Source organism: Euprymna scolopes, chromosome 8 (genome assembly GCF_053919585.1).
Source record: "Euprymna scolopes isolate OS-2025 chromosome 8, ASM5391958v1, whole genome shotgun sequence".
NCBI classification, from domain to species: domain Eukaryota; kingdom Metazoa; phylum Mollusca; class Cephalopoda; order Sepiida; family Sepiolidae; genus Euprymna; species Euprymna scolopes.
Window position 1 is genome coordinate 144,751,496 of NC_136489.1, and position 13,701 is coordinate 144,765,196.

The 13,701-nt window shown below is 31.5% G+C and overlaps 1 protein-coding gene across 1 annotated transcript in view; it reads right to left on the bottom strand.

The window, feature by feature from the left end:
- Positions 1-13,701, bottom strand: part of LOC145283810 (dedicator of cytokinesis protein 1-like) — a 346,462-nt gene that overhangs the window by 132,636 nt on the left and 200,125 nt on the right. Inside the window, exon 16 of the mRNA XM_080132895.1 lies at positions 2,678-2,802. Within this exon, the coding sequence (XP_079989021.1) occupies positions 2,678-2,802 (125 nt within the window). The remainder of the gene's footprint in view (positions 1-2,677; positions 2,803-13,701) is intronic.

The following is a 13,701-nucleotide window of genomic DNA, read 5'->3' on the forward strand; positions in this document are numbered from 1 at the left end:
TGATTCCACCAACGGATCACCACACTCTTCAGCACACCCAGGTACACTTTGGTGTTAACTTTCAAGTTGACTTTGAAGATGTGAGGTGGCATGATGCGACCCTCACGCGAAACCACTCCAAAAACCATAACCGTGGGTCATCCGATGCGTTGAGCTGTGCCCTCAAGCGTTGAACCATCCGGATTTGCATTTTGAGGGTGCTGGCAATGGTCCTGTTGTCATGACTTGGGTCGGTAGAAAGCTTGAATTTGTACAGCGGCACACCTCATATCTCGCTCATTGAACATTGTGTCACTTTCAGACATGATAGATGGCTCCTATCGCTCTTGGGATTTGTACGCAACTGGCCAACCAGTAGATGGTCTGCAATAAAAAAAGAAAACCGGTTTTCACCAAATGGGAATGGAATCATGTCGTCTTTTCTAGGGCGACAATTTTGTTATTCCACTCTGTAGTAAAGTAATTGTAATATCTCCATTTTCGAAGTTAGAAATCAATTCTTACTTTGAAAATATAGATATTACAATTCTACTTGGTTTATTTGGCAATAGAAATTGGTTTTTCACAGAAAACAAATCAACATGAATGTAAAAATGAAATAAAGAAAACATTATTATAAAATCGTATTAGATTAATTATTAAAATTAAAAAAATAATAGTTTTCCTACAGAAGTAAAAAAAAAAAAAAAAAAAAAGTTTTTTTTTTTAAACTCATTAATGATATTGAAGATCTACCAAGTGAATTATGACACCATTTACAATTGGAACAAACAGAATAATTTCACTGGATAGGCATACCTGCTAATTATTTGATCAAAATTAATGGTGAATTTTGAAAATATCTTATTTAAAGATTTAACAGTCTGGGTAGAAAATGTAATAAATGAAATCAATATAAATTTCAGATTTTAATTGCAAACAGCAACAGATTACTACTTAGACATCTTACTTAACTCCCCTAAATATGAATTGATTGGCTAGTTAGAATAAAGTATTGATTTTGTAGAATGAAATCTATTGATGACAAACTTTGAAAACCTAACTGACTTAATTTTATATAGTAGATATATATATGTGTGTGTGCTATAATTCTGTGTTCTTAGAGAAATAAATAAGTTTGATTTTTTGTGAAGACTTTATTTTGCAATTTTTTAATAGTATATGTAGTATTTCAATCACATTAATGTATATAAGATCTGTGGGTTTATTTCTCCCCTTTTGTTTTCTTTCATTTTTCACAAATACTTTCGATTTGATTAATCTGAATGTCTTTACAACTATGTATTTCATTGTTTAGCTTTTAAATATATAATCACTTTGACTAAAATGAGCATCTATAGTGACGGGATGTTGTATTGTGTAATGGCGTAACAAAAAGGGGGTTTGTTGTGTAAGGTGTACCATAGTACCATATGTTGATATGTGTAATTGGAACATAGGGTTCATCATTACGTGTATATGTGACACTAAATGTCTATTTGTGATTCTTCACTATCTGAACCCTAAGTTATGTTGTTGCTGTCTATTTATGTTCTGATGCTATAATCGTCTAAATGTTCATGTGCGGGGGGGGGGGGGGGATGTCATACATGTATTCTGGACATACCTTAGTTTTATGCGTCGTTGATCTTGTCCACCTAGAATTAATCTCATTGGGGGTGTGGGCCTGTTTGGACAAATATTGATTCACTTCCAAGAACGCTGGTTGGTTTTATAAAGTTTTTATTCACTTTCTGGGTATCGATAACAGAAGAATGGAAACTGAATATCTTTGCTTGCATGGTAAATTCTAGGTCTCCATTTTAAGACACGTCAGCTCCCTCACTGGTGAAAAGGGAAGCGACCTGTTAAACCGTTCGCTCTGCTCAACATCCAAATTCCAACTCCAATTATTCTTATCAGCTAACTAGAACGACGTAACATACACGTACTTCCGTCAGCTGACCAGATACTTCTGGTAAACTTGTCTATGATATGATTTAACTATATTTTTACAGATTTTCAACATTCTCCACATTCATCTCCCGTCCATTTCTCCAGTTAGATAGATAGATAGATCAAGATGATAGATACAGAAATAGATAAATAACTAAATCGAGAGCTAAGAATTTGTTAATGTTAATCGCAACACTTGACACTTTAAAATTGTGTGACTACTTTTGTAATTACTGCTATTAATTGTCGGGCATCTTGTTTTAATGTAAATGGTTTTATGAATTTCTAATCTTTCTATACTGGTACTGAAATGTTTTTGTGTGAAATAAAATTTGTCTATATTAAGAAAGGGGCAGTTCTGTTTTCTTAGGTTTCACATACATATATACATATGCTAGTTAGCCATTGATCGAAAGAATGTTCACTAGTAAAATCTAAAACAAACCCAGTGGAGAAATAGGTTTTAGGCACATATGATGGGTGCCAACTTGTTAAGCAAACATAATCTTCACTATTTACTTCAATCCAGTTTTAGTCATATGATGTCAACAATGCCAATACTAAGATTATAGTCAGATACAGTACTCATCAACCTACATGGATATTATATTTGTCCGGATCGAGGAAAATGCTGTAAATAGTTTTCTTGGAGTTCATAATATCAACATTTTCTGTTTAATTAAAAATTTAAAAAATAAGAGCTAATGATTTGTGTTTGAAAACTCCTCTAATGAATTCTTACCTGCAATGTATCTCCATTTTGATTGCACACTTGAATAGTGACTTCAACATTTTTTTCAGAACTTTTAGAGCCTTTGTTGAATTCACCTTGCATCAATGTTATATAGATATCATTTCGTACATCACCTGAAAATTTTAAATAGAAACACAGAAATATTTAATTTAAAAACATCAAAAGACTAGATGGCTGCTGCTGCTCTTTTTATGTTCAATATCACAAATGTTTTGTATGGAACAAAAGAAATATAACAATAATAATGTATATTATTTTATTGTGATATTTTTTTCTTGTTCTTTAATAATTTTTCCAAATTTTTGCTACAGTTATAGCCTAATTTACATGTATTTTTAGTGAATATTTTATATAATTGTACTTTTCATAGATGATAGAATATGGTTAATTACTGATGGTGAGTGAGTTGATAGTGTATGTACATGTATAGGATTGACATTTTCTTTCACGTATGGTATATTCCTTATTTAGATTAAGTGTGACAAATTCACTTGTTTAATATTTGTAGTTATTTTTATTTTCAGATTTATTTTTATGCAGTCAGCATTTTTACAAAATAAATTTACAACCAAAATTTTTCCTCTACATACAAGAAATTTAAAACACATTATCTACATATTTCTCGATCTTACTTGCACACAAGAAAATTCCAATAGTAATGCTATTTATGTTTTGATGAGAAGTTAGAAATTATTAGGTTCAATGAGAGAGGAAACTTGCTGAATAAAATATCTAAAGCTTCAATTTTTTATGATTTCATTTTTAATTACCAAGGTATATCCACCTATAGTATTTGTTATTGCACACATGAATCTATATCACTTTAGTATAATTGAGGTCTCCAGATTCTACTCATACCCGAGAGTATCCTGTATCTCTACAAAGCCACTATTCACTCATGCATGGAGTATTGTTGCCACATCTGGGCTGATACATCTACCACTAGTCACTCCCTCTTAAACAGGACCCAAAAAAGAGTAAAATCTAATAGGGCTTGCATTGTCAACTAAGCTCCAACTCCTGTCCCATCACCATAAAGTTGCATCCCTCTGCCTGTTTTACAATATTTTAATAGAATGTGCTCTGATGAACTCATCACACTTGTACCCACTCAACATACATACCTCCAACAAACCCCTTCAGTAACAAAAGCACACTTCTTCACCATAGAGAACCCTAGATTCCGAAAAGCCTTCTACTCTACTAATTTCTTTTCCCTCCCTGTTACCCGCTACCTTTACTGTACTAACATGCAGAAGTTTAAATATAATGTAAACCCGACATCTCACTCAACTCCCCTAAACATGATCACTAGTAGTAGCCCCTTACAGTCAAGTAGCAATATGCCTTGTTTGGAGTGAACATGACTAGAGTAAAACAATATTTTAAATACAGTACCAAATGCCATATATAGCAAAAACGGGTTATGTATTCGAGTTTCCCAAGCTCTCCTATAAACTGGAAATTACTGACCTTTCAACTTCTGCCTCAACAATGTGCCATTGCTGCCTAAATACCCAACAATTACCTCTGCTGAAAAAAGACAAACTGACTAATGTGGAGACTCTGCTCGCCTTTGTACCCCTTGCACATGCCTATTATTTTAGTGGTGTTCTAGATGATCTAAAAGCTCTTCGTCAAGACATAGAAGAAAATCAAATATCACCAACAAGTGCAGCTATCAGTGAAGAATCTGATGATCTGGATGATGGCAATGCATTCATGGATTATATTGACACCAACATCAGTGTAGAATAACTAAGAAGCAATGTAGTAAAATTGTCTTGTTTCTTTAACTTTATTATGTTTACAGGCAATAACATATGTGATTGTCACCATTTTCACAATAATCATCATTCCATCCAAACTATCATCACCGTTGAGATGCACACAACATGATGTGACAGCTTATGTGTTACACTTAATTTTAAAATAGACCCCAAATATCTCGATTAGTTCCTGATATACACAGGTTACAAACTTACAAAACTTTGAACCCGTTTTCTGACATTTTTTAAAAGTGCTGCTTAGTGTTGTATGATTCTGGGGGCCTGTATTGTGTTTGTGTGCTGCTTGTAAATTTCTATGAATGTGTGTATGAGTGAGGCTTTATTTGTGAGCGTATTTGCAAATTAGACTTTAAGAAACTTAAAAATTTTATTAATTGTACCAAACAAGCAGAGGTGAGTGCATCATATTTTATCTTTTTTAATCAGAGTGTGAGGAAGGAAAAGAAAAGTTTTCCTGAGTTGAGAAAATAGCACCTCATTTTCTGTGAACACTCTCCCCTTGCCTAATTTTCACCCTGAAACTATGTACGTTATGAATAAATTAAAACTACTTGTACCTGTCATTGCACGTTCAATTTCTCACCATAAAATGCCACCACAATTGGACACATGACATACATGCATATATATATATATATATATATATATATATATATATATATATATATATATAATATATATAAAAGCGAAAATGTATGTATGTATGTATGTATGCTTTTCCTTGATGTCCACAAAAGGCTTCTTTCAGAGAAGCGCTCGCTCGCTTCACAACTTCTTAAAACTTTTTATATCATCTATAAATTGTAATATCTCACACTTAACCATGGAGTTCACCTGTCTATTTAATTTTATTGACTTTCAAACGTTAATTATTCGACATTTCCCGCATCGACACACGTTACATTCGGTTTTCGGTATAAACAAAAAGCGAAACTCGACTCTAATTACTGGCCGAAAGCCAGTGGTCTCTAGAGAGCTAAGTAACGTTTGGTCAATGTCGACTTCGTCATATCAGACGGTAGCTTTCATTTCGAGATGAGACGCTCCCCTTAATAAACAGGGAGCGGATTTTTAAAAACAAACAAACCGATTTATTGACCTCATTAAAAACTGTCCCGCACAAAATGCTAACTGCTGAATACCTATCGCAGTCATGTCAATCAAAAACGCGTACCTGTTTTTTTTTTTTTTTTCACACTTTACTATTTTCCAACTGCGCGTCAACGCTTCGTTTTTTTTTCACGGGCACCTGTTTTTTTTTTTTTCACATTTCGGGTTTTTTTCACACACACCTACAAACACCCGGGCAATGCCAGCTAGTCTATAATATAAAGCTGAATGTGTGTGTGTGTGTGTGTGTGTGGTTACGAATAGGCTCCTATATGATTGACTATTTTAAAAAACTGATTACATATAATGATAGATGTATCGAGACACAGGAATAGGTATGTTTGATCTGGCAGAACGGTGGTTCATAAAAATTGTGGGGTCTGCGTTCGCGCATGGTCCACAAAGTATGGAAATAAAAAATTTAAAAAAAACATTTACAAGTGTTTTTGATATAGATGTACATAAGAATACTTTGATAAGTATGTTTTAACTTAAATAGGGATGGTATAATAAAATTGTGGGGTCTGCGTTCACGCCTGGCCTCCATAGAATGGAAATAGGCACAAACTTTAATAAAGACTTTTCATATCTATCTGCGTAAGTATACTTTGATAATTATGTTTCAGTTTGAAGAAATATGGTATAATAAAATTATGGGGTGTTCTTTCGCACATATGTCACAAAGTTTAACAAGGTTTTGTAATATAGATCCACAGAATATTGTGATAAGTGTTTCAGTGTGAACAGGTATGGTATAATAAATTATAGGGTTTATCTATTTTATTTTTACTTTCATCATATTTTGCTTTGGTTTTGATACCCCCAAATTCAAAGCTATCTCTTTACAACCCTTCCTTTTCATAACCTATCATACTTTCATAAATCAGAGTCCATTTTCTGTAGGCTGTTTTGAAGCTTTTGCTAGTATATATATATATATATATATATATATATATATATATATTAGCTCTGACAGAATTACAAAGACAAAGATTTCACCAGAATTTGCTTAATACATAATCTTTGTGGTTGATGAAAAAAAAAAAAGAGTAAAAGCAAAGAGGGGGAAGATAAAGAGAAAATATCTTTACTAGTCTTTCTTTATCATAGGCAGATGAGCATTAAAGAAAACAAATGCCAAGAAATATGATTCAGTTCGTTCAACAGAAACACTTTCATCAAAGCCACACTTGACCTTGTGTCTAACCTCATGAAGAGATAACCGAGCTCGTCCATTTTGTTTTCTTGTTCTACACTTATTTGATGTAAATAGTTTTTTTGGTTGTTCTGTGTTATGTCTTCTTTATTTTGTTCCTGTTCTCTATACTTGGTTTCTTAAATTGGAGAATCTCCATGTTATTGATATCTGGTCCAGGAACCAACCAGCAGATTCCAGTTTTATATTATCATTGTCACATGCATATTGCCATAGTTGCAAGAAAGACTGAATGTGACAATATGTGTGAAATTCAATATTCACGTGCATACATGATTTATATATACATTAGGAAATGCATGCACATGTTTGTATTTTTTCCACAAGTTTGTGTAGTACCCGCCTTTATATGTATAGTTTCATATGGGTATACACATATTAATATCTGTTTTGTTGATATGAGTTTTAATATCAGATTACCTCTGAAGCTTTTTACATGCATGCTGGCATGGACATATCATATATAAACACAAAGATATCTATAAATTTATCTTTTATTTACATATGAGTGGGTGTCAGTATGTATGTGATTTTGCAAGTGTTTATGCGCGTTTATCTACATATATATTATGGAAGGCCTGTAATAAAAAGAAAGAACAGAGATGTAATATTTGATTTCCAGACATGAATGAGACTGTTTATGGTCAAAGTAATTATTGCCTGGTGTGTTTATTTTCATATATATATATATACATACATACATACATACATACACACACACACACACACACACACACACACACACACACACACACTAGTATGATGCCCAGACTTTCTAATTTCATTTTCATGCATAAGAGCAACAGCTTTGTATATTGATTTCATGAGATTGAAAAATTTTCTTTGACATGTATTCTCTCACATAATTATTTGGATCAAGTAAAGAATAGATACCTTGTAGCTGATGACAACAACTAGTGACAACCGGCGCACATTTCAATTGACACCAGTGATTCGACCTTGACATTGGCACAAGCACATGGCATTGGTTGTTTGTAAACACATCAAATAGCAGATATAAGCGAATATTCGCAAGCAAGATTTTTTAAAAATATATTTACAAAACCTTTGAAGATTTAAAAGAAAAAATATATATTTACCAAACATTTTTTTTAAGTAAATAACAAAACGAACATATTTAAATAAAAGATATTTAAATAAATGGGTGCCTTTCTGAGTGCGTTTTTAATATATTTACAGAACTTTTTAAATACAACTTAGAATAATAATAATTATAATTATAATAAAATAAATAGCTAAATACATTTAAGCCAAACTTATTAATGGCAAAAACAAATATAAAATAACTGCCTTGTTCGGATTTTTTGATTGTTTCAGTTTGTTTCACGGATTTTTGCGACCAAGATTGATTTTTTTTTGTGTACAGCGTTTTTTTTTTTTTTGTACAATTTAACTTAATTATGCTTTAAAACATTAACTTTAGCGACAATTAATATATTTTTAAAATAATATTTTTAAATATTACATTTTGATTTAATCTCATGATGCCCTCATGTGATCAATTTATTAAATGACAAAAAAATCCAAAAATAATATATTTAAATAAATGGACGTCTTTCCGAGTGCGTTTTTAATATATTTACAGAATGTTTTAATAAAACTTAAAATAATAATAATTATAATTATAATAAAAATAAATAAAAAGAATTAGCTATATTAATTACAAAACATTAAAAATCGACGTCCTTTCTATTAAAAATACAAATATCTTTTATTTAAATACGTTCGTTTTGTTACTTACTTAAAAAAAATGTTTTGTAAATATATATTCTTTCTTTTAAATCTTCAAAGGTTTTGTAAATATATTTTTAAAAAATCTAGCTTGCGAATATTCGCTTATGTCTGCTATTTGATGCGTTTACAAACAACCAATGCCATGTGCTTGTGCCAATGTCAAGGTCGAATCACCGGTGTCAATTTAAATGTGCGCCGGTTGTCACTAGCCATCGTCGTCTGCTACAGGGTATCTATTTTTTACTTGATCCAATTTTTTAATCCAAACAGAGCATTTACAAATGAGAAAGCGATTTGCTATTTTTTACTCCATCATCATCATCATCAACGCTCTGATCCCCATCTGGCATCAATTGGGATGGCTCTCGTTTGGGAGAGGCCCCGTGTTTTGACAAGCTTCTGAGTTTGACCTTTACTCCTGATCTGAAATGGAACACGTACATCAAGTCTGTTGCCAAGGTTGCTGGAAAGATGGTGGGATCCTTCTACCACTCCAGAAGATATCTCACTACTGATGCAATTCTCTATCTATATAAAAGCCAAGTACGTCCAAGGATGAAATACTGCTGCCATATATGGGCAGGAGCAACTAAAAACAGCCTATCCTGCCTTGATAGAGTACAAAATAGACTTTGTGGCTTAACGGGGGGTGCCCTTTTCTCTACCTTGCAACCTCTTTCCCACAGAAGAGACATTGCGAGCCTATCCTTGTTTTATCGTTATTTCCATGGCAGGTGCTCGTCTGAACTCCAATCTCTGGTCCCCCCTCGCCAATCTTTCACGAAAAACACCCGTCTAGCCGAATCCACTGCGAAAAATTTCCCCCACTCTTTATCTGTGCCTAAATCAAAACGTGGATTCCATGAACAAAGCTTCTTTCTTAGAACTGCACGCCTGTGGAATTCTGTTCCGTCTGCCTGCTTCCCACCTGACTACAACTTGGATGTCTTCAAGCCCAACGTTAACAAATTCCTAATGAACCTCCCCCTTAAGTAAACACCTCATCAAATCTCCACACTAATGTAATGTACTTGCAATAACCCTTATCCCTGAGTGGCTTCCGGGCCTTGATAAGTGGTGACCACTGTGTAAAAAAAAAAAAAAAAAAAAAAAAAAAAACTCTATTATAACTAAGTTTTATGTGATATTACACAATTATTTAAATGTTACAAAATTATTTTTAATAATTTGTAATACTTACATTATTTTATTTAAATGATAACTTTAATATATACCTTATAGATATTAATATATATATAAGAAAAATACTTTTTTTATAAGTCACTTTATAGAAAAAATTGAATAAACAAAAAGTAGAAAAATATTTTTTTTAAATGCATATATATATATATATATATATATATATATATATATATATATATATATATACACACACAGAAATATGAAACTTTGAAGGGGAAGAGATAATTTCCTTTCATACATGCACTAAAAATAAATTATTTCATTTCAAAAATTGTATATTTTAATAATTCAATAAATTGAAAACATTTCTCTGACATGTTCCATCAGAGAATGAACATGTAACTGTTTTGTGTTTCTCTTTAACTCTAGTCACATTAAACAATGAAGCTTTATGTGATAAGTAATAGTTATGTAACGCAGTTCTAAATCAAGTATTTAAATATGAACATTGTTTGTTAGAGTACATAATTATTTGTATAGTTTTCATTGTTTCGACAATTATTCACATCTTGGGTGTTATTGGCACAATGTTTCTATCGTTGAAACCTATAACCTTCGTCGGGTGTAAACTCCATGCTTTTTTTTTTTTTCCCAACTAAAGAAATCGGACTGTGGGTTTGAGGGTGTGTCCGTAAATTATATGTAAAAAATAAGGTAAATTTTCAAGGGTTACTAGGGTACTTTTTCAAAACTTTCTTACGATTCAATTTTTAGCTGAATCCTTATACTAACTGTCAATATTAGTGAAAAAAATGTTTTACAAAAAATTTTCAAATTACAATTTTATATGGGAAAAATAAGAGAAAATAAAAATATATATACAAGGGAGATAATCCCCACCCCCCGAACAAAAACTAACTTTTTCTTAGAGTAGTTTCCCTTGCCTTGGGTTTCCTAGAAAAAAATGAAAATACACGTAAGTTGTCTATCGACGCTTTCGTAAAACATTTCTTGGTACTCTTGCATAATTTGACCCGAATTCTCGTGAATTCCCGTCAAGCATAGATCGGGGGAGACCGGTAATTATCGGTGTCAGCCGAGCGTTGTTCAAATGTTGAAACGCTAACTCGACTTTTTATTTTATTTATTTAATTTTTTTTTTTCTGTTATGTTTTTAGTAATTTTTAATGTTATATTAAGGGGCGGGGGTGACTTTATTTTCTGATTAGTAACTTACTTATTATTTTTATTTATTTTTTTTTTTAATTGAATTTTTGGGAGTTTGATTAGCCCAATGAAAAAGCGCTGTCTAAATGGAAGCAGACGACATTTTAATTGGAAGAAACCGACTAAACTAGGCACCGCCAAAAATGGCCGCAAAATCAAGTTGTTGTTGTTTTTTAAAACGAAATTACATTTATTAAAATCCATTATTTCTGAGTAACTTTTTTTTTCCAGAAAGATAAAACCCTGAATTTTATCATATAGAAAACAGAATAATGCAAAACTTTTTCTACTATTTTTAATTCAATTTTAAATGTTAAATTTTCCCAAAAAGTTAACAATTGACATTTTTTGTCTTGCACAAAAATCGTACTTAAATATTTAAAAAAAAGGGTTTTTGAAATAATTAATTTATTTATTTATTGTCTAACTAAGATTTAGGATGATTTTCTAAGAGAATATGCAAAAATATTATAATATAAGTACCTGAATTTCAAATAATTCCACTTATTCATATAGGTAACCAGATATTTCGCGTTGACGTAGAGTTCAGATCGACTCTGTTTACGTTTTCGTTTGATAAAAAGCAAACTATGGAAGACCAAACAGGCCAAAAAAAACTTATTTTTCAGTGACGAAAATTTCAATGTATTATTAAGCTAAGGCTGGCCAGTACCAGATGGGTGACCATTTGTATGCGTTTGGTTTTTAATGTGTATGTGTGTGGGGGCCAGGCTCCCCAAAATGGGGGGGGGGGCAATTTAAAGCAGAATAAAAAAAAATTATTTCAGCGCGTTTGGTCCACCGTAGTCGAAAGGCGGCAAACGTTTTCAAACGGGATCGAAAAAAATGATGCTATTTTTAACACAAAGGGCACAATATTTATCGAATTTTTTTTTTTGGTATCGATTATTCAAAGCATGCCCTGTTTAATAATGGTCATGCATTATTCGGCTCGCTAAAAAGAAATTGTTAATTTATTTATCAAAAATTTTAAAATAGCTTTTTTCGTATAAATATTAAAAAATTTTTTTTTTTTGTTTTGCTTAACTTAAATTAATTATTTTACTTAACATATTCACCGAATTTCACACTTCAAAACTCAAAAACGGGATAATTAAACACAATCGAAGTTCTGATATTCAGACGTCAAAATAAGGTATGCAAACAATTTTTTTTTTTTTTTTTTTTTTTAATCTATAATTCTGTCCCTTACAACAACACAATATGTTGATTTCAGTTTCAGATGATTATTTTAAGCATATTTGTTCCCACTTCAAAACAAGGGGGGGTTTTGTAAGCAAAAAAAAATATATATATAAATATCGTTTATGAAAAATAAGTACACTGTTATAAAGTTCATTCTTCTCCTAATAATCGCTGAAAATTTCGTATTGATCGGATAATTACCTGATTTTTGGTAGATTTTTAAAAAGACGGTCCGTCAAAAAGTACTGACCTGCCCCCCCCAGTTTTGGCGGTGCCTAGACTAAACCAACAAAAAAAAAAAAAAGTACTAGTGAGTGCACTTATTGATCCATGCTGAAATAATAACGTTATTATTTAAAAGCCATGGGGAGGGGAGGGTGTTTTGTACCTATTCTATACTTTAACCTTACAATTGAATTCAAAAAAACATATCATAAAACTTTAATTAAACATGGAAATGCGATTTAAAAAATAGCGCGGATCGGATCAGTAAGAGCACTAGCACCAAAAAAATAAAAAAAGAAAAGCTGACAAACAAATATTTTCAAACTCGCCAAACAGAAAAATGGCAGGCAAGAAAATAAATTTATACATGTAAGAAAAAGAAATGAAAACATCTATGCAGACAATCTCATATTGCCAGGAAAAGAAATTGCTGTCCCCAAAAAATAAGGTGCAATAATTGTAAACACAAATGTTTGCTTAAAAAAAGATTGTGTGTAAAGGATGGTTTCTCCTGGAGATGTAAAAATAGACAGTGCCACCAAAAGAACTTGACTGAACAACGAGTCTTCAAAATAAAAAATAAAAAACAAGAAAAAAATATGGTTACAAAAAAGAACACAAAATAAAACAAAAAAACTTGTACTTTCACCTAACAATTATATGGTTAAAAAATCTTTTCTTGGAGAGAAAAAAAAACAAAAAAATTTTCTGTTGATAAATATTTTGCAAAAAAAAAAAAAAAAAAAAAAAAAAAAAAAAGTAAATACTAAAATGAAATAAACATTTTCATTTTTCAAGGTAGTTTTTTTTTTTTTTTTTTTTTGGGGTTATTTGCATTTGTATTTTTTTTTTGTTTGTTTTTTTTTTTTTCATTAGTCTGCGTCTGTTACGCCACTCGGCTTACACCGATGATTGCCGGTCTCGCTTGATTCATGCTTGACGGGAATTCACGAGAATTCGGGTCAAATTATGCAAGAGTACCCATTTCTTTCACTAATATTGACGATTCGCATAAGGATTCAGCTAAAAATTGAATCATAAGAAAGTCTTTAAAAATATCTTAGTGACCCCTGAAAATTTAGCTTTTTTTTTATATAATTTACATACGCACCCTCAAACCCATTGTCCGATTTCTTACAATACAGAGCTAACCCCTTTTTGTTAGTTGAAAAAAAAAAAAAACATGGAGTTTACACCTGATGAAGGTTTCAACAACCAAAGCATTGTGCTAATAACGTCCAATATGAGAATAATTGTCTGAACAATCAAAACTATACAAATATTTATGTACTCTAACAATGTGGCTATTTAAATACTTGATTGTATAATAAGAAAATATT